At 47.4% G+C, this 22097-nt stretch overlaps 1 protein-coding gene across 2 annotated transcripts in view; it reads left to right on the top strand.

The window, feature by feature from the left end:
* The window catches only part of LOC138809104 (interleukin-6 receptor subunit alpha-like), a 54123-nt gene that overhangs the window by 5495 nt on the left and 26531 nt on the right, over positions 1 to 22097 (top strand). For both annotated transcript variants that reach the window (XR_011366707.1, XM_069995482.1), the window contains exons 2-3: positions 17479 to 17715; positions 19017 to 19140. Coding sequence is in view for 1 of the 2 variants with exons in the window: in XM_069995482.1 (XP_069851583.1) it covers positions 17479 to 17715; positions 19017 to 19140 (361 nt within the window). In the remaining variant the exon portion in view is untranslated. The remainder of the gene's footprint in view (positions 1 to 17478; positions 17716 to 19016; positions 19141 to 22097) is intronic.

Genomic DNA, 22097 nt, shown 5'->3' with positions numbered 1-22097 from the left:
GAGTGCTTGACTAAATGCAGCTAATCAATCACTCATCCCTAAAATGCATTTTGAGTTTCTAACATGTTGCAGGCTATTCTGAGACTCAGCAATGAGCAAAGCAGACAGAAAGAAATCCCTGGCTTTTTAGAGTATCTTCCTAGCAGAGGCGACAGAGGATTTAAATTTAATTCATCCTTTGTGAGTGACTGGTGCGGAGGGGAAAAAATGTGGTGTGTGAGTGTGTATGTGTCTGTATTGGCACTGGCTATGTATGTTAGGGGTGGGTATGATGTAGAATTTATGTTTTAAGGGAGGCCTTACTAAGAAAATATTTGGGTGAAGGCCTCAAGGAAGGAAGAAAAGGTTCAGCAATTCTGTGTAATCCTATCTCCTGTGTGACAATGTCTTACCTGAGGGTCTGTTATGTTCTGTGGATGTCTCCTTTCCTGGAGAAGCTTGGGGGTGTCTCTGAAGAGACAAAGCCCGAAGCATTCAGCACGTTGGCCCCTGGCTTAACAGAATAAGTGTCAAATGTCACATCATTTACTGTAGAAGAGTTTTAAGATCTTCAAAGAATGATTTTTCTTTCTCTCTTTAAATTAAATTTTTCTTGTTGGTCGTGGAACCTGAACTCTGGGCCTGGGCGCTGTCCCTCAGCTCTTCAGCTCAAGGCTAACACTCTACCACTTGAGCCATAGCGCCACTTTCGGCTTTTTCTGCTTATGTGGTGCTGAGGAATTGAACTCCAGGGCTTCATGCATGCAAGGCAAGCGCTCTACCACTGAGCCACCTTCCCAGCCCAAATTTTATTTCTTTAGTGGTTCTAGGGATCAAACGGAGGACTTAGCATGTGCCAGGTCTGAAAGTACTCTAGCTCTGAGCCACAGGCCAGCTCCAAGAGCATTTTGAGGGCTGGGCTGGAGAGGCAAGGAGGAGATGGCATTGGAAAACTTTAAGCCTCAGACCTTCCATCTTCCTGGGAGTTGCATTGGGTGAGGTAGCCTGTGCTCTGCCTTGCAAGTCAGAGATGGCAGAAGCCTCTGGCATAGGCAGAGTCTTTTCTGCCATTGTCCAGAATACAGGCTTGACATTTACCTGAAGCTCAGCAGCATTCCCCTACTCGTCCTGTACCTTGTTAGCTCTGCCTGCCCAGTGACATCCATCCCTAGGTGTGTGTCACTAAGGCTCACATGGCCACCCTGTCTCCTGAACCTGTTTTCTCCCTGTATTCCACTCTTCTTCTGGAAAAGGATTCTTTGGGTTTGCCTGACTACATGATGGTTTCAGTAACTAGGCCACTGAGTGCCAGCTGTGTTCAGGGAACGGTGCCAGGCCTTTGCTCTGTGCTCTCATTTACCTTTGCCAACGGCTTTAGGTACGTGGAGGGTGAGCACCCTTGCTAGGTGGGGTGGGCTACTGGTGGTATTGGAGGGGATGATCAGGTTCCTATAGAACAGATGGAATCTGAGAGGTGTGTGTACTAGAAAACGGAGAGACCGTGCTGAGAAGGGATTGGCAGCAGGAGCCAGGAATTTGGGGAGGACTGAGCTTGAGATAGGAACTTGAGAGCCATCACAGGCAGATGTTATTTTAAGCCTGCAGACTGGCTGAGTTCATCTTGGGTAAGAATGTAGTCAGTGAAGAGATGAGGCCCTGGGCCTGAGCCCTGGGCATACTAACCATTTTTTTTTAATAATTAATTTTTTGTCAGTCATGGGACTTGAACTCAGGGCCTGGGTGGTATCCCTGAGCTCTTTCACTCAAGGCTAGTGCTCTACCACTTTGAGCCACAGCTCCATTTCTGGTGGTTAATTGGAGATAATAGTCTTGGGGACTTTCCTGATTGGGCTGGCTTTGAACCTTGATCCTCAGATCTTAGCCTTCTGTGTAGGATTACAGGTGTGAGCTCCCAGCCCTCAAAGCACATACCAACATATGTATGTGTGTGTGTGTGTGTGTGTGTGTGTGTGTGTGTGTGTGTGTGTGTGTGTTGGTACTAGAGCTTAAACTCAGGGCCTGGGGCCTGAGTACTGTGTCTTAGTTTTTACACTCAAGGATGGTACTCTACCACTTGATCCACTGCTCCACTTCTGTTTTTTTTTTTTTTTTTGTGGTTTAAGATAAGAATCTCAAAGATTTTGTTGCCCAGGCTGGCTTCAGACTGTGATTCTCAGATCTCAGCCTCTTTTTATTTTTTTGTCAGTCATGGGGCTTGAACTCTGGGCCTGGGTGCTGTCCCTCAGCTCTTCAGCTCACCTTGAGCGCTCTACCACTTGAGCCATAGAGCCATTTCCGGTTTACTAGTGGTTAGTTGGAGATAAGGGTCTCATCAACTTTCTTGCTTGGGCTGGCTTTGAACCATGATCCTCAGATCTCAGCCTCTTGAGTAGCTAAGATTACAGGTGTGAGCCAGTGGTACCCAGCGTCACCAATCTTCTGAAGCTTGAGGAAGAAGAATATGCCGGAGATTCTAAGAATATGAGGTCAGTGAAGCAGGGGAGAAATCAGGAGAATTCGTGCCCTAGAAATCAATGAGGACATTGTACCTAAGAGAGGGAGCATCAGGGTCAAATACTGCTGAGAGGTCAGACCATGGGACAAGCAAACTTTGGACAGTGGCCATAGCAACAGGCAGGCCATGGTGGTGACTCCGGCTGTAGGAGCTTTGGTTCAAGGTGGGGGCCAATGGCTGGCGAGAGTGGACTCAGGAGAGAATGAGAGCAATATGTGAAGGCACATGCCTCGGATCACGGCACCAGGGAGGCTGAGGCAGGAAGATTATGAGTTGGAGGCCAGATTGGGCTGCATAGCAAGATTCTGCCTCAAACAACAGCAGCAGCAACAACAAACCCTAAAACAACAACAACAAAACAGAGGGTATGGGAAGGAGGAAGAGGAGGGAAATGGGAGAAAATGATATGAGAAGCCCTTCTGAGAAGGTTAACTACAAGGGAAGTGCCATAATGGTATGTTTCCGTGTCTAAAGTGTAAACAACCAAAGGCAGTTTTATTTTTTTATTTTTATTTTTATTTTTATTTTTTTGGTCCAGTTGTAGAGCCTGAACTCTGGGCCTGAGCACTGTCCCTCAGCTCTTCAGCTCAAGGCTAGTGCCCTACCACTTGAGCCACAGCGCCACTTCCGGCTTTTTTTTTTCTGCTTATGTGGTGCTGAGGAATTGAACCCAGGGCTTCAGGCATGCAAGGCAAGCGCTCTACCACTGAGCCACCTTCCCAGCCCCCCAAAGGCAGTTTTAAAAGATGTTGAACTGGCTTAGGTCTATAATCCTAGTTACTCAGGAGGTTGCGATCTGAGGATCAAAGCTTGCCTGGGCAGAAAAGTTCATGAGACTTCTATTTCCAATTAACTACCAAGAAGCTAGAAGTGGAGCTGTGGCTCAAGTGATAGAATGCCACCCTTGAGCAAAACAATATGAATTTTAAATATTTTTCTGGTTTTTATGGTTTATGTTTGTTAGTAGAGGTTAACTTTTGCCACAAAGATTTTTTTATTTATTTGTTTTTTTGGGTCCGGTCGTGGGGCCTGAACTCTGGGCCTGGGCGCTGTCCCTCAGCTCTTCAGCTCAAGGCTAGTGCTCTACCACTTGAGCCACAGTGCTACTTCCGGCTTTTTTCTTTTTGCTTATGTGGTGCTGAGGAATCGAACCCAGGGCCTCATGCATTCAAGGCAAGTGCTCTACCACTGAGCCACCTTCCCAGCCCCATGCCACAAAGATTTTTGTTGCTTAAACACACACACACACACACACACACACACACACACACACACACGCACATGCACACGCACACGCACACACACACACACACGCACATATATATGCTTGCCTTGCATGCATGAGGCCCTGGATTTGATTCCTCAGCACCACTTAAGCAGAAAAAGCCAGAAGTGGTGCTGTGGCTTAAGTGGTAGTGTTAGCCTTGAGCTGAAGAGCTGAGGGACAGTGCCCAGCCCAGAGTTCAGGCCCACGACTGACAAAAATAAAAAAATAAAAAAAAATAAATAAATTACTTTTTACATTTATCAAGTTCCTTAATACTTGGGTTTATTCTACCTCTCAACAGAATGAGTAGTTAAAAGCACAAATTCTGAGGCCCAGTTCCCTGAGTTTGAATCCAGGCTCAGCCTTAATTTCCTTTGTAGCCTTTTGAATCAAATATTGTATTGAGAGTACCAAAAGTTTGTTATTTGATCCATACTTGGAATGGTGCCTGTTTGTAGTAAATGCTTACACTAAACTTATTTTTTTTCTTTTCTTTTTGTGCTCTACTACTGGAACCACACCTCCACTTCTGGTTAAATGGAGGTCTGAGTATCAAAGATCTGTCTGCCTGGGATGGCTTCAAAGCATGATACTCAGAGCTTAGCTTCCTGAGTAGTGAGGATTATAGGCATAAGCCATCAGTGTCTGCTCTTCTTTTCAAATTGTGGCATAACATATGCACAACATGAACTCTATCATCTTAAGCATTTTCTCTCTCTCTCTTTTTTTTTTTTTTTGCTAGTCCTGGGGCCTGAACTCTGGGCCTGGACACTATCTTTGAGCTTCTTTTTGCTCAAGGCTAGTACTGTACCATATGAGAGCACTTCTGGCCTTTTCCGTTTATGTGGTACTGAGAACTGAACCCAGGGCTTCATGCATGCTAGGCAAGCACACTACCACTAAGCCACATTCCCAGCCCCTCATCTTAACCACTTTTTATGTTTTTTATTGTAAAAATACTGTACAGAGGGGTTACAATTACATGAGTAAGGTAATGAGTACATTTCCTATTGAGCACTGTTACCTCCTCCTTTGTTTTTCCCCAACCATCCCTTCCCTCCCCATCTTAACCATTTTTTTTTTGTTGGTCTTTTTTTTGAGGGGGGGCCCTGAACTTTGGGCCTAGGTGCTGTCCCTCAGCTCTTCAGCTCAAGGCTAGTGCTCTACCACTGGAGCCACAGGGCCACTTCTGGCTTTTTTTGCTTATGTGGTGTTAAACCCAGGGCCTCATGCATGCAAGGCAAGCACTCTACCACTGAACCACCTTCCCAGCCCCCATCTTAACCATTTTATTTTATTTTTTAATTTTTTTAAAATTTTTGCTTATGTGGTGCTGGGGAATCGAACCCAGGGCCTCATGCATGCAAGACAAGCGCTCTACCACTGATATTTTTGAGGGAAGCATGCTGGGGATCAAACCCTGGGCTTTGTGAATGCTAGACAAGTGCTCCACCCTAAACTCTACTTTCAGTCTCTGATTTTTATTTCTGACCTTTCTAGTCCCTTCCATATTTTTTCTCTCCATTTATGTACCCGTACCACAGTGTTTTAATTACTGTAGCTTTATAATATGTCCTTAGTTTGACAGAATTAATCCCCCTTTCATTTCTCTGCTTTTTTTTTCTTTCCATAGTTTTCCTGGCTATCTTTCCTATTTTCTTTTCCATTTGAACTTTAGAATCAGCATGCTTAGTTTATAAAAAGGTCGTGTTGGTATTTTTATTTGAGATTAGTTTAGGGAGCACTGACGTCTTCGAGGCTGGAAGCAGAGCCTGGAGCTCTTGTCATAAGAAGGATGAGCTGGGCAGGAAATCTGGGTACCCGAGTGTCAGGGAAGCAGGGTGTGCCCAATGCACCTCCGATCTGCTTCCTTTGAGATGTAGTAGAGTGAGCTGCGTGTGTGTGTGTGTGTGTGTGTGTGTGTGTGTGTGTGTGTGTGTGTGTGTGTGTGTGTGTATTATTGGCAGTGTGTTATGTTGCCAAACAGAGTGGGCAGCTCCAGGAATCTTCACCAACACCACATCCACATGGAACCATACCTCAGAGTAAGAACTTTAGCCCAGGAGCCTCAGAGGGGGAGGTGAAGAAGGAAGGGAAAGTAGAGAGAGAGGGAGTGGGGGGGGGGAGGTGCCTCCCATTGTGACTTTTCAAATCTGGAGCTTTTCTTCCTGCTATCTAGAGATGGGTGTGGGGGCAGAGGAGGGTGGTGACAGGTAGATATGGCCTGGAGGGGAAGGGGGACATACATCAGGTCCCTTTTTCTTTCCACTCTCCTCCTACCTTCCAGGAACTCTTTTTTTTTTTTTTTTGCTTATGTGGTGCTGAGGAATCGAACCCAGGGCCTCATGCATGCAAGGCAAGTGCTCTACCACTGAGCCACCTTCCTAGCCCTCCAGGAACTCTTGACCATGGCCAGGTACCTAGTTAAGACACTAAGGTCACAGTCAGAGCTGAGAAGCCAGACATTGTGTTGTACTCCAAGGAGGGCTGAGGGTGGTAGAGAGTCCAGAGCCCAGGGGTCCAGTCCTGGCCACATGGCACACTGACAGCCCAAACTTCTGGGCCCTCCACAAAGGCTTCTGGGTCTTCAAGTAGTTGCCTTATCTCAGCACCCACTCCCAGCCACAGCGCCTCCTCTTGGTGGCTTTGTAGACCAAGGTCCCAGGACAGGCCTCTAGGGAACCAATGCTTTTCTTCTCAGGTCCAGCTTGGGCTGGTTTACAGTGCCAGCTCTAATCTCTTTAAGAGGCCAGATGGGGGTTGGGAGGGGTAGGGTTGTCCTCCCTGCCTTTGAATACCTTTCCCTCTAATTAATTTATAATCTCTGAGCGGTGACCCCTGCCAGTCTTCTTGGTTCCAGGCCATGTAGTGATCTCTGCCTGTTGCCAGGGGAGGGCAAGTGCTCCCCTGGAACAGCAGGTCCCACGCATGGGTCCCCCCAGTCAACACCCAGCCTTACCTTTTTGGGGGCCTAAAGGACTCCTCTCGGGTCCCCTCACCCCCTGGCCTTTCTCCCAGTGGTTTATGAGCCTCTTGTGGTGTGGATGGAGAGGAAAGCTGAGCCAAGGTAAATACTGACTCTGCCAAACATGAGGCAAATACGAGCAGGTACAAGAAGTACAAACACATTAGTGGGTGGGGTGGGAGTGGAGCAGTGGCTAATATAAGTGAATTTGGAAGAGGGTTAGAGGAGGCAGCAGGGGCCATATTTCAGAGCCTAATCTTGACCTGCCATGCTCTTGGCCTGGGCGGATTTAAGCTGCAGTTCAACACACAAATACTGTTGGTACAGAGCAGGTGGAGAAAGCTCAAGGGTGTGACTCTGGACTCCCCAGGGAAACCCCCAGGGTCCCACTAGGTACAACTGGCTGTGAGGAAAAGGCTCCCTCCCCACTAGATATTCCCTTCAATACTCAGGGTTCCTTCCTAGTGGGGTAGTTGGGGAGGGTCCCAGAGAGTTACCTGGCCAGGTGAGAGAGAGGCTCCGGCCATCCACACTAAGGCCCAGCATACCCCCTGCTCTTCCCCCGAGCTGTGTGAATGACAGCCAGTTCCTTCATTTCTCTGATCTCTGCTACTCCAACAGTGGGATGGGTTTGAGTCTCCCTCCCTGCAAGGAGCAGACTACATTTGGGTAAAGCACCCCAGTGTTAAAGAGAGCACTCTATAAGATAGTTTGTGGTTCTTATCACATGTCAGAAGGCTGACTTCCAATGGGACATTATCACATTCTCCGGTCCTTAAATAGAAAATGCAAGGAAAGATGACTGGGAATAAGAACCTGTCCTAGCCCCCAGGGACCAAAGTGCATTTGTTTCCTTTTGAACCTGAGGTACCCAACTCTTCTGGCAATCTCTTGATACCCATCTCCTTCCAGATCAAGGGCTTCAGTGCTGAGAATGGGGCCTTTGGCTCCTCTGTGACCTTGTCTGAAACCCAGTGTTCCTGCAACCTGAGAGGCTTGGTGGTATCCTGGTGGCCAGCTGGCCCCCAGGTCTCTGCTAAGAGCAGTGGATGGGATTAGCAGACCCAAGTGAAGGCCGTGTGCTCCATGGCAGGCCAGGCAGCTGGCTCACTGCTTACATAAATGGGGCTGGGAAGCTGAACTTGTTTTTGCTGGCAAGAGCAGCAGTAAGCTGTAAGAGAATTGAGAAATGTGTGTCTTGGTCTGTGTGTTTTTCTCTTGTTATTGGCATTTACAAGTTTATGTGAAAAGGGGAAAAAATTAGAGCAACAACAAAATTATTTGGTTTTCTGGCACCCAACCTGAAATCCTTTGTGGGGAGGGGAGCCCCACTTCTCAGAGCTCTGTTGAGAAGTCCCAGTGGGAAAGGTACATGGGCTATGATGGTGTCCAGGGTAAGGGGTTACAGCTACTGGAGCTGGAGTTGTAGAATTGTGGGTTGGGATTTACCAGAACTCAAGTTCTCCTTTTGAGGAGTGGAAAGCTAGGGAAAGAAGAATTTGTCTTAAGGCTCCAGGATGATCTGATCACTCACCTCTCTGCCTTTAAGCCATCACCTATTAAAAATAATAAATTGATGGATTAAGTATTTTAAGCTGGGAATTCATTGTCTGAAGTAAACAGATGCTTTTCTTGTCCTCTGAGAGCTGATGATTTGGGAGAACTAGTGGCAGGCTAGACTACAGAGTTCAGATCATGATCAGAACCTTTGTTTTCACATGAGCAGACCCTGCCTGGGCAGACGTGCCCACGGCTGCCTACAAGTCAAAGGCAAGAACTGTTTTCTCTACACCACATGCAGAGTTATTTCCTCTACACCACATGGCCTCTTGCTCTCAGAGATGCGATTTATATTAAAGAACAAAACAAAGCAAAACTTTTGTGGAAATCCAACTCCACCCAACTAGCCAAGCCACAACAGACAGCAAATCTATCTGGGGGTGGTGGTGGTGGTGGTGGTGGTTCAAAGATACTTTGGTAACTCAGTCTCCTTTCCTGATCCTCAGTCCCAGGTGAGGTACTACCAACAAATCTACAGTGTCCCAGTAGGAACCCAGGATTAGTTCCTCCCTCAGTCCCTGTGACATTGGTCTCGGCAGAAAGTAAGACGCCTCAGTCCCTGGATGCTCCTTTCTCCCTCTCTTAGTTCATCCTCAAGATGATGGGGGAGGGAAAGGAAAGCAGGAAGCCGAGTCATCTGCCCAGCAAGAGGCTGAGATAGATAGGGTCTCTTACCCTATCTATTCCCCCTCACCTTGTCCTCCTTACTGTGTTACAGACTCTGTAGACCACAGCGCTGTCTAGAACACTTATTTTTGTATGCCTTTCTCTATGGAGTTCCTTCTTTCTCTTTTCCTTTCCTTTTCTTTTTTTGTTTTGTTGTTTTTTGGGGGCCTGAACGCTGTCCCTCAACTCTTCAGCTCAAGGCTAGCACTCTACCACTTGAGCCACAACGCCACTTCTGGCTTTTTTCTTTTTGCTTATGTGGTGCTGAGGAATCGAACCCAGGGCCTCATGCATGCAAGGCAAGCACTCTACCACTGAGCCACCTTCCCAGCCCTCCTTTTCTTTTTTTGTGTCAGTCCTGGGGTTTGAATCAGGGCCTGGGCACTGTCCCTGAGCTTTTGTGCTCAAGGCTAGCACTCTACACCACTTTGATCCACAGCTTCACTTCTGGTTTGGAGGTGGTCAATTGGAGATCAAATCTCATAGCCTTTCCTGCTCAGGCTGGCTTGGAAACATGATCCTCAGATCTCAGCCTCCTGGATTGCAGGTGTGAGCCAACAACACCCAGCAAAGTGCCTTCTTTCTGATATGCCATCCCCTGGAGCTCTGCCTATCAAATTCCCACTCACTTCTCAAGATATTGCTCAAATATCACTTCCCTGTTTTAGGATGATTTATTCCTTTTTCTTGCTCCTTCAACGTGTTAGAGATTTACTTGTTTATTTCTTTATTTTGGGGTGTGTGTGTGTGCGTGCGTGCAAGTGCGCACGCGCGTGAGCACACTCTGGCACATGTTGGTATTGGAGCTTGAACTCAGGGCCTCAGTGCTCTCCTCTAGCTTTTTCCCTCAAGGCTGGTGCTGGACCACTTGAGCCATACTTCTACTTCTTGCTTTTTGGTGGTTAACTAGAGATAAGGGCCTCAATCTTTTCTGCCTGGGCTGGCTTGGAACCTCAATCCTCAGCTCTTAGGCTCCTGAGTTAGTTTGGATTACAGGCATGAGCCTCCATTGCCTAGCTTTATTGGGGATATTTATTTTAGATATACAGTAGCTCTTACTTCTCTTCTTCTTCTTCTTGGCTTAGGAACTTCTGGCCTTGCATAAGATGATATACAAACATTCTTGAATTTTTCAGGAGGAGCAGGCACAAGCTGGCAATCCTGGCTCCAAAAGGCTAAGCAATCGCTCAAGGGCAGATGCTAGATACTCTTGGCTGAATTGCAGCTCATGTAGTGCCTGCCATTCCTTGCACTGGGCACACGTGCCAGGCTCTGGTTGTGTGGAGGCCTGACTTGTAAGAAGGGGTGTTCCCAGCAACATGCCCTCACCTGGTTCTTGCTGGGTCTCTTCCCTTTGGCCCTTTTTTTTTCCCCCTATGGGGTTCTTAGAGGACAGAAGGGAGGAACTGAGGATAAACTAAGGATGGGACCTTTGCCAGCAGGGAGTCAGATGTGCAGGGAAGGATGAGCTGAGGGAGCAGAGTCCAGCAAGGGACACAGAGAACTTTGTGAGGGCAAGATGGGAGCACTCCGGCCTGAAGGTAATTTGGAAGCTGCTTATCTTGAGAAATCCACTCTTATCTCCAATGCTCCCTACCCTTTCCTCCTCGAGTAATAAATGGGACAGGTCCAGGCTACCTAGTGTACCCATTATAAGGACAAGCAACTTGGAGAAAATATAAAAACCACAGAAAATCCAAAGGTGGTGGTACCTGCTGTAGCTAATTAAATGGCACACCCCAGCTAATGGGAGGCTAAGGCAGAAGGATTGCTTGAGCCCAGGAGTTCAAAGCCTGTCTGGATAACATAAGCTCTGTCTCAGTAAACAAAGATAGAGAAAAAAAAAATCCCTTTAGTTTCATCTTTGGGGAGGCAGAGGTCCTAAGAGGGTACTTCCTCGTCTTCAAAGATCCACTCAATCCTGAGATTCACCCACTGCTACCCGGTGTCACTGTTCAGAAGTGGGTCAGGAAACAGAGAAGAGCAGGTAGGTGGATGGGAGGGCCAGTGCTATCGTGATACTGGGATTTGGACTCAGGGCCTCATGCTTGCTAGTCAGATGCTGAACTGCTGAGCCACACCCCCAGCCCTTAGACAACCTTCTTATGTTCATTTCCTCTATGAGTACTCTTGGGATCATTTGATGTACAATGCTTTTAAGAGCAAAGTTAACACAGCATTGTTTCCAGGTCTCAGAAAAAATATGTTTTGAAGCAAGGCTATGACTGGCAATTCTTGCCAATGGGTGGTTTATAATTAATCGCTCCCTATTAAAAAGAAAAAAAGATCAACACACACCATCCAGTGACTCAGTTTCAAAGATTCAGAAAGCATTACTCAAGTTCCTTGGCAAAGGAAGTGGCCATTATGTTCCTCCCCGAAGCTCTGCTTTTGTAGAAGGGAAGAGAAAGTCTTTTTATTTGATGTTTTTCTGAACACCCGCCTCTCCTCCCACCCACCCCCCACACATACTCCTGCTGCTGTTAGTGAGGGCAGTGATAGAAGAGCCCCTGCCATTGTTCATGTGGTCAGTAAGCCACCAAACACCCAAGGGCTTGTGTCTGGACAAGAAGGGCTAGGAAAATGACATGTTTCTTTCTGGAAATGGCAGAGGCAGACACAAGAGACTCCAGATTCGTTTTCCTGCCTCAGCATCTCCTGGTGGTGAAAAGCTGGCTTCTCTGGACCTCAGTGCAAGGTCTGCCCACTGCACAATGCAGGAGACAATAGACACAGGGCCACTGTGTCCCCCATCATGGTGCTCCTGGGGGCTGTCGGTGTGCAGACTCTGTCCCCGTGGGCACCACTCAGGTGTCCTACATCAAGCAAATATGGATGAAGTGCTTACTGGATTCTTTAGTGCAGCAGGATCTGTGTCTTCCTGGGAAGTGGGGGCCTGGACACAGTCATGTATCACTTAATGATGGGGACATGTCCTGAGAGATGTGGCACCCACTGGTTGTGTGGCTGCCGTAGAATTGCACAAAACTAGATGGCATAGGTCAGTCACTTGATGTGTCCTCTCAATGCCGGTGGCTCACGCCTGTAATCCTAGCTACTCAGGAGGCTGAGATCTGAGGATCAAGCAGCATGGGCAGAAAAGTCTGTGATACTCTTATCTCCAGCAAAAAAACAGAAATGGAGATGTGGCTCAATTGGTAGGGTGCCAGACTTGAGTGAAAAAGCCAAGCAAGAGCATAAAGGCCCTGAGTTCAAGCTCCAGAACACACACACACACACACACACACACACACACACACACACACACACACACACACACACACACACACACTATGTTGTGCCAGCACATAACATGTCTACTGCATATTTGTGTGTGAGACTCTTATCTCCAATTAGCCACCAAAAGTTGGAATCAGAGCTGTGGCACAAGCCAGTAGAGTGCTAGGCTTGAGCAAAAAAGCTCAGGGACAGCACATAGACCCTGAGTTCAAGTCCTAGGACCAGCATACACACATACACACACACACACACACACACACACACACACACACACACACACACACACACACACACACACACACACACACACACACACCCATGCAAAACAAAACAAAAACAGAAAAAAATAGTAAATAAGAGTACATTCTGAAATAATGATGGAAGCATAACTACCACTGAGCCCTGCTCCCCCCCCCTCTGTGGTTCCCTCCCTCATCTGACTGGAAGCTCAGTAGATCTGTTCCCACGGCATCCCCACCTTATGATGGCTCCAACTGCTCTGGACAACAGGAACTGTTCAGCTTTGTTATGGTTATGGGACGGTCCACCGTGGGACCCGTGGTCTGTGGTTGGCTGAAACAGCCTGCTGTGGCCCATCACTCTGGCTATGAAAAGTGGGGCTGGGAAGGTGGCTCAGTGGTAGAGCGCTTGCCTCGCATGCATGAGGCCCTGGGTTCGATTCCTCAGCACCACAGAAGCAGAAAAAAGTCGGAAAAGGCGCTGTGGCTCAAGTGGTAGAGCACTAGCCTTGAGCTGAAGAGCTGAGGGACAGCGCTCAGGCCCCGAGTTCAGACCCCATGACTGGACCCCCAGAAAGAAAGAAAGAAAGAAAGAAAGAAAGAAAGAAAGAAAGAAAGAAGGTGTCTAAGAAATGATGAGCTGTCCATGGTCCTTGGACTTGGATGCAAATTGGTTCTCTGTCTTTGGGTTTAGCTTACTGCTCCTGAAGTGCCTTGTTGGTTTGTTTGTGTTGGCACTAGGGTTTGAACTCAAGGCTTGGGTGCTGCCCCTTTAGGTGCTGCCTTTTTCACTCAAGGCAGGCACCCTACCACTTGCGCCACAGCTCTACTTCTGGCATTTTTTTTTGCTAGCTAAATGGAGTTAAGAATCTCATGGACTTTGCTGCCCAGTCTGACTTTGAATTGTGATCCTTAGATTTCAGCCTCCTGAGTATCTAGGTTACTCAGGCATGAACCACCAATGCCCAGCTTGGAATTAGGGGTTTATTTTGATGATTCCTTGAAGCCCTGTAGGCACAGAATTCCTCCCTTTACTTCCCTCAGTGGAATGTGTCTTGTGCAGTCAGGAGCATGCTGATACTTCATCAGTGTCCTCCACCTTGCTGGCTGCTGCGGCTCCCTCACATCTTGTCTTGTACAAAGGGCCTCGCTGTGGGGAAGAGTGAAGCCAGAGGGGTCCAAGAAACCTCCCCAAATGCTGGCTTCTTGATGACATTCAACTGTTTTCTTTTTTCCACCCTACAAATCCAGAGCCCTGTTGGGGACAAGAGAAAACGTTAGCTAAGTGGCTGTCACTCTGGCCCTGCATCTGTCTCTTTTCTGCTAGCCTCAAATAGGGTATGCTCAGGTAGAGGGCTCTCACCCCATGTTGTGGAGAGAAAAGGATGTTTGCACAACCAGGCTGGGACTGATGCCACACAGAAGCTGTCTCTGCTTCTTCCATGTTCATCCTTAATGGGCCTGTGTCTGTTGGGGGAAGCCAGGCTTTGCTGGATTCAGTCTGGTCCACCAGAGAATTATGGATCCTTACTCCCTCCTCTGGGATAAAGAGGGAGGAGTTACAGGCTGCAGGAGGTAAAAACTCCTCCCAAGCAGGAAGACTTAGCTCAAGGAGAAACTTTAGCTCAGGAGAAACTTGTCCTCAGTCCCAGGAGCACTGCTGGGGGAGGTTAGGTACTCAGGCAACTGTTGGCTTTTCTAAAATCAATGGTCAGATGTATTGCTGCTACATATCTGTTTAGTCTGAAGGACTAAAATGTCCTTAACATGCTCCCTGGCCTTTATTTTCTCAGTTGCATTAACTTTATTGATGGGCCTAAAGAAGTTAGGTGTGTGTGTGTGTGTGTGTGTGTGTGTGTGTGTGTGTGTGTGTGTGTGTGTGTGTATGTATGTGGTGTGTATGCTAGTACTCTGACTTGAACTTAGGGTCTTTCACTCTTTTTCCCTCATGGTTGCTGCTCTATCCTTCCCTTCCAGAATTTTACTAGTTAACTGGAGATAAGAATCTCAGATTTGTCTGCCTGTGCTGAATTTGAACTTTGATCCTCAGATGCTAGCCTCCTGAGTAGCCAGGACTATAGACCAACAGTGGTTGGCTTTAGTTTTTTGAGAAACCCTGATTTCCATAGGTTGCATTAATTTATATTCCCACCAACAGTGTATACGGGCTCACTATCCTGCTCTTCCTTCTATGTTCACTAGCTTATGTGTGTGCATGTGTGCATATGCACACACATGTGTATATGTGCTTGCCAGTTCTGGGGTTGAACTAAGGGCCTGGACATTGGGTGCTGTCTCTGAGCTTTTTTGATCAAAGCTAGTGCTTTACAACTTGACTTATAGCTCCATTTTCCACTGTTTCCTTTTGTAGTTAATTAAAGGTAAAAGCCTTACAGATTTTCCTGCCTAGGCTGGCTTTGAACTGTAATGCTCAGATCTCAGCCTCCTGAGTAGCTAGGATTACAGATATTTATTTATTTGGCTATGGCTTGTTTTCTTGATGATCGCTACCTTACTGGGATGAGATGAAATCTTAGTGTAGTTTTGATTTGCATTTCCTTTATGGCTAAGAATGGTGGGCATTTTTCATCTATCTATTAGGCATTTATGTGTCTTTTTGGAGAATTGCTTAATTCACTTGCTAATTTATTCATTGGGTTAGTCTATTTATTTATTTATTGGTCAGTTCATGGGGCTTGAACTCTGGACTTGGACGCTGTCCCTGGGCTCTTCAGCTCAAGGAAAACGCTCTACCTCTTGAGCCATAGCGCCACTTTCGGTTTTCTAGTGGTTTATTGGAGATAAGTCTCAAGGACTTTCCTGCCCGGGCTGGCTTTGAACCAAGATTCTCAGATCTCAGCCTCCTGAGTAGCTAGGATTACAGGTGTGAGCCACCTGTTTATTTTTTGTTGGTCATGGGCCTTGAACTCTGGGCTTGGGCACTATCAGCTCTTCAAGGCAAGCACTCTACCATTTGAGCCACAGCACCACTTCCAGTTTTCTGAGTGGTTTATTGGAGATATGAGTCTCACTGAGTTTCCTGCCTGAGTTGGCTTTCAACCATGATCCTCAGATTTCAGCCTACTGAGTAGCTAGGCATAAGCCACCAACACCCAGCCTTGTTTAATGTTTTGAGTTGTCTGTATAGTTTGGATATTAATCCTTTATCTATTGAATAGCTGGTGAAGAGTTTCCCCCAGTTTGTGGGTTGAAGTGTGGCTAATTTTTATCTTAGATTCTGTGAATCTGTAACCACAAAACAGTATGTTTGTTTCTCTAATCTTTAATCTTTTGTTCCCTGAGTGTGTGTGTGTGGATGAGGAATCTATATCTATATCTATATCTATCTATCTATATATATTTTCTCCAGGAGATGAGGAATGCTCTTTTTTTTTCTTCCCTATTTTTTCCTAGGATAAAAACAATACTAACAGTAGTATAGACTAGGGAGGTGTCTGGTTCTGGAAAGAGCCTAGAGCAGAGAATCAGAAGACCTGATTCACCTGCTAGCTGTGTAGCCGCACGCCTGTACAGCTGTTGGTGATCCTATACTTGATTCCTGATTCTTCTATGTCTGTGGACATCTCTCAAATGGACCAATAAAGACTCTGTGATTTCTCATGTATTCCAGGAGTCTTCCTTGGGTACCTGGAATTAATTCATCGACGCATTCATTCATTCACCCATTCACTCATTTACTCATTAATTTGTCAGTTTCTTAGTGGGCTCCTGCCATGTGCAAGGCAATAATTGAGGTACTAAATAAAACATGGTGTCTATTCTTATGGGGTTTGGAGTCCTGAGGGGAAGACAGACTTGGACATGGTAATCATGTAACAGCATGTGATGGGTGATATACTGGTGTCCAGTCCAGCTAGGGAACAGGGGAGGCCTCTGGAGAAAGGATGTCCAGGCTGAGATACAAAATAGGAGCCACTGTCCTGGGGAATTGTGTGGGGGAAGAGGCACAATGGAGCCTGAGAGAGAGAGAGAGAGAGAGAGAGACAGAGAGACAGAGAGAGAGAGAGAGAGAGAGACTCTGGATCTTTTAAAGGGATGTCAAGAGATGAGGTCTCCAAGACCAGCAGGGGCAGGAGAAATGTCCCCTGGGCTATGCAGAACCTCTTGGGCTTCATTCTGTAGACAGTGGCAGGCCCGGGGCTGGGAAGGTGGCTCAGTGGTAGAGTGCTTGCCTTGTATCCATGAGGCCCTAGGTTCGATTCCTCAGCACCACATAAGCAAAAAGAAAAAAGCCGGAACTGGTGCTGTGGCTCAAGTGGTAGAGTGCTAGCCTTGAGCTGAAGAGCTGAGGGACAGCGCCCAGGTCCAGAGTTCAGGCCCCACGACTGGACCCCCCCCCCCAAAAAAAAACCCAAAGACAGTGGCAGGCCCTTAAATTGAAGCCTTGCCTTGCTTTGTCTTGCCTTGCCTTTCCCTTTCCCCTTCTCTTTCTCTCTCTCTTTCTTTTTTTGGCAGCACTGAGGTTTAAGCTCATGGCCTCATGCTTGCTAAGCAGGTGCTCTATCACTTCAATCACTCTGCCAGCCCCCTTTTGGCATAGGGTCTCTACGTCTAGTTTAGCCTGTACTGTGATCCTCCTATTTTGTGCGTCCCTTGGTTGCTGGGATGATAGGTATAAGCACTGCACCTAGCCCACTATGCTTGAAATAGCAAGCTTATGCCACTGAACCAGCCATTGGTTGAGATGGTGTCTTAGTGAACTTTTCTGCCTGGGCTGGCCTGGAACTGCAATACTCTGGATTTCTGCCTTCCAACAAGTTAGAACTACAGGTTTGAGTCACTGTGCCTAAGGGTTTTCTAATCAAGAGAAGGGGTGGTGGGATTATGGCTTAAGAGAGCACACTGGAGCAGTTGGGTGGGTTGAGGAGAGTACTGGAGGCCATTGTCCGCATCCAGGCAGAGATGATGTGAGCCGGGCCTTGGGTGGAATCTGAAGGTATGATACAGAGGCTTCCTTGGCCTCTTCAAGTCAGAAACAGTGCCGTTTTCAGGTGGCTGTGGTTCACCGATTGTTTTCTCTTCTCAGAGGCACCAAGTGACGTGTTGACCAGCCTGCCAGGGGCCAGTGTCACCCTGACCTGCCCAGTGGAAGAACTTTCAGACAATACCACTTTTCACTGGCTGCTCGCCGGCTCACCACACAAAAGGTGGGCTGGTGTGGGAAAGAAGCTGCTTCTGAGGTCAGTGGAGCTCAGTGACACTGGGAACTATTCATGCTACCTGGACGGCCACCTGGCAGGAACTGTGCACTTATTGGTGGATGGTGAGTTAGGTTTGCAGAGCTCTTGTACGTGGTTCTCGGGATAACTCCAAGGTCCCAAAGAAATGTGGTGCTGTGCACTCCAGAAGGATTTCCCATCTAAAGATTTCCCATTTAGAGACTGGGAGGGTGGCTCAGTGGTAGAGTGCTTGCCTTGCATGCATAAGGCTCTGGGTTCGATTCCCCAGTACCACATAAGCAGAAAAAGTAGGAAGATTTCCCATTTAAGCTCCTGTTATTTCTTTGGCCCAAGAATTTAGGGGAAAAGGTACGCTGATATCTGCCAGGGAAGTACTAAAGGAAGTTCCTGCTGGGTTAGGGCCTAGGGCTACTGATGGATATGGTTTGACTGGTCTAATGGTAGATTGGCTTGGAGCCCAGAAGCCTAGGTTTGAATCCTGCTCCTTTCCAATACAACTAAACTTCCCTACCTCTGATTCCTTTGGCAAAATGAAGGTAATTTTATTACCTGATCTTAATGCTATACAGATTAAATAAAGATTACATACACACAGTGCATAGCATATACTGAGTTCTCTTTTTTTTGGGGGGGGGGATCAGTCGTGGGCCTTGAATTCTAGGCCTGAGCACTGTCCCTTAGCAATTCAGCTCAAGGCTAGCACTCTACCATTTGAGCCACAGCGCCACTTCTGGATTTCTGGCAGGGTTATTGGAGATAAAAGTCTCATGGACTTTCCTGCCCTGGCTGGCTATGAACGGAGATCCTCAGATCTTACCCTCCTTAGTAGCTAGGAGTACAGGCGGGAGCCACCTGTGCCTGGCTCAATGCACTTTCTTGCTTGCCTGTTGTGTAATCTTGCCTGTAACCTGGGGAGGGAAAGCTATATTATTACAACACTATCAGTTCATTTTAGGGGTCAGGAAAGTGAAAGGAGGCTGGGACTTGCTTAGCCACGTTGTGTGAATCTACATCCCTGTCCCCACATTTCCACATGCGTGGGCTGGTCCTGGAGCTTGAACTCAGGGCCTGGATGCTGTCCCTGATCTTTTGTCCTCAAGGGTAGTACTCTACTACTTGAGCCACATCTCTACTTCCTGCTTTTCTGGTAGTAAGTTGGAGATAAGGGTCTTATGGACTTTCCTGCCCAGGCTGGCTTCAAACCTCCATCCTCACATCTCAGCCTCCTGAGTAGCTAGGATTATAGCAGTGAGCCACCAGTGCCAGGCTCCCCTCTCCTTTAGACAGGAGTCTTCTTGCCGGGCTCTTCGGTTCAGCAGTGGTGCAGGGCCCAGTGCTCCCAGGAAGCCGAGTGTATCCTCAGCCTGCTGTGTTTTCCTTTCAGTTCCTCCCAGGAGACCCCAGCTCTTCTGCTTCCGGAAGAGCCTCATCCAAAATGTTACTTGTGAGTGGAGTCCTCAGAGCGCCCCTTCCCCAATGACCGAGGCTGTACTGTTCGTGGAAAAGTTGTAAGTAGCCTAGGCAGAGCCTGAGGGCGCAGAGTGGTGGCGGTGTGTGTGTGTGGGGGGGGGACGGGCTCTTAAAGGAACCCTCTTTAACTGACTGGCTAAGGATTCCAAAATTTTATCAGCAGAAAATAATTTCTGGGACTGGAGCCAGAGGTAATAGCATATGTGAGGCCATCCGTTCAACTCCAAGCACCACCAGAAGAGAAGAGAAAAGGAAATGATTCCTATGGGATAAGCAAGGGGGAGAGAAAGGGAAATGAGCTCTCCTTTTGGGCTGGGCACTGGGAATTGAGAACTCCAGCTGTCACGCAGCTATAGGGAAGTGGCTATTATATTGTCTCTTAACAGAGAAACTGAGGTTCAGACAGATGGGTTGATTTGTTTAAGGTCATCTAGATAGTTTGTGGTTCACTGGGAATCCAGTCTGCTTTTAATGACTGTCCCTTGCTCGGAAGAAGATGCAAATGGAGTGGGGAGGCCTTTATCAGTGTCTTGATCCTGTGAGCATAACAGCCTTTTTCCATTAGAAAGGTAAGGAGACAGGAAGTAGGCTTGGGTGGGGAGTTGGGGCCTAGAGCTTTGAGGACTGATGCCCTGCCTGAATGGAGTCCCTGACCTGTCAATGGAAGATGGCACAAAGCTGGAGACCCAAGGTGAGATTAGCCAAGTATGGAGCAGAGGTGGGAGATCTTGATCACCGCTTAGCAGTTTTGCCTGACTTTGCTCCCAAGTCAAAGTCTCTTAGTTTAGAAGTTTATCATTTTCTTTTCTTTTCCTTCCTTCCTTCCTTCCTTCCTTCCTTCCTTCCTTCCTTCCTTCCTTCCTTCCTTCCTTCCTTCCTTCCTTCCTTCCTTCCTTCCTTCCTTCCTTCGTTATGAACTCAGGGCCTAGGCACTGTCACTGAGCTTTTTTGCTCAAAGCTAGGGCTCTACCACTTTGAGCCATAGCTCTGCTTCTGTTTTTTTGGTGGTTAACTGTGGATAAGAGTCTCACAGACAAGCTGGGCGCTGGTGGCTCACGCCTGTAATCCTAGCTACTCAGGAGGCTGAGATCTGAGGATCGCGGTTCAAAGCCAGCCCGGGCAGGAGAGACCGTGAGACTCCTATCTCCAATAAACCACCAGAAAACCGGAAGTGGCGCTGTAGCTCAAGTGGTAGAGCGCTCGCCTTGAGCTGAAGAGCTGAGGGACAGCGCCCAGGCCCAGAGTTCAAGCCCACGACCGAAAAAAAAAAAAAAAAGAGTCTCACAGACTTGCCCGTCCTGGCTGGCTTTGAATCAGGACCTTCAGGTCTCAACTTCCTGAGTAGCTAAGCCAGGATTACAGATGTGAGCCACCAGTGCCTAGCTCTTTCTTTGATTTTTTTGTACTGTTATTATTATTATTGTTATTATTATTATTTTGCCAGTCCTGAGGCTTGAACTCAGCCTGGCACTGTCCATGAGCCTCTTTTGCTCAAGGCTAGCACGCTACCACTTGAGCCACAGTGCCACTTCCAGCCTTTTCTGTTTATGGGGTACTGAGAAATTGAACCCAGGGCTTCATGCATGGTAGGTAAGCACTCTACCACTAAGCCTCATTCCCAGGCCCTGTACTGAGGTTTGAATTCGGGGATTGATGCTTGTGAGATAGGTGCTCTACTTTTATTTTATTTTATTTTGGTCAGGGGCTTGAACTCTGGGCCTGGGTGTTGCCCCTCAGCTTTTTAGCTCAGGGCTAGCACTAAACTACTTGAGCCACAGTGCCACTTGGGGTTTTCTGGTGGTTTATTAGAGATAAGAGTCTCATGTACTTTTCTGCCAGGGCTGGCTTTGAACTAGCCTCAGATCTCAGATCCCAGATCTCAGCCTCCTGAGTAGCTAGGATTATAGGTGTGAGCCACTGGCACCCGGATAGGTGCTCTACTTTGAAGACATACCTGCAGGCTCTTGCTTTGTGTATATGTGTGTGTGTGCCAGTCCTAGAGCTTGAATTTAGGGCCTGGGTAATTTTCCTTAGCTTTTTTGCTCCAGGCTATTACCACTTGAGTCACAGAAACACTTTCAGCTTTTTCGTAGTTAATTGGAGATGAGACTTGAATAGACTTTCCTACCTAGGCTAGCTTCAAACCACGATCTTCAGATCTCAGCCTCCTGAGTAGCTAGGATTTCAGGAGTGAACCTATGGCACCCAGCTCCTGCAGCCCTTTGTGCTGGTGTGTGTGTGTGTGTGTGTGTGTGTGTGTGTGTGTGTGTGTGAGAGAGAGAGAGAGAGAGAGAGAGAGAGAGAGAGAGAGAGAGGGAGAGGGAGGGAGAGAGAGAGGATCTTTTTGCCTGGGCCTGTCATGATCTTTACCCTTTCAGCCATAGCTCAGATGATAAGCTCATGCTACCATGCTCAGCTTTTTCTGTTGGGATCTTGTGAACTTGTTTGCTTGGGCCAACCTGGAAGTGTTATCCTTTGGATCTCAGCCACCTTCGTAGCTAGAATGACAGGTGCTAGATGTTTAGAATTGTCTGAGTTCAGTCATCAGAGTGCAGTAGTCTTTAGTAGCTAGAGATTTTTTTTCACATTCTTCAATTTCCTTGGTGTCAGTCACCCTCAGTCAATTGGTCCAAAAATATTAAGTGGAAAATTCTAGAAATAAGCAATTTGTTTGTTTGTTTGTTTGTCGGTCATGGGGCTTGAACTCTGGGCCTGGGCACTATTCCTGAGCTCTTCAGCTCAAGGCGAGCGCTCTATCACTTGAGCCACAGCGTCACTTCCTGTTTTCTGGTGGTTTATTGGAGATAAGAGTCTCACGTACTTTTGTGCCCTGACTGGCTTTGAACTGAGATTCTCAGATCTTAGTCTCCTGAGTAGCTAGGATTACAGGCGTGAGCTACCAGTGCCCTGCTGAAATAAGCAATTCTTAAGTTTGAAATTGTGCCATTCTGAGTAGCCTGATGATACCTTGTGTCATCTTTCCCAGGTGGTGAAT

The sequence above is a fragment of the Dipodomys merriami genome, unplaced genomic scaffold, assembly GCF_024711535.1.
Source record: "Dipodomys merriami isolate MVZ:Mamm:240054 unplaced genomic scaffold, mDipMer1.0.p SCAF_485, whole genome shotgun sequence".
NCBI lineage: Eukaryota > Metazoa > Chordata > Mammalia > Rodentia > Heteromyidae > Dipodomys > Dipodomys merriami.
Note: the sequence above shows the minus strand (reverse complement) of the source record. Positions and strands in the feature narration are given on the sequence as shown.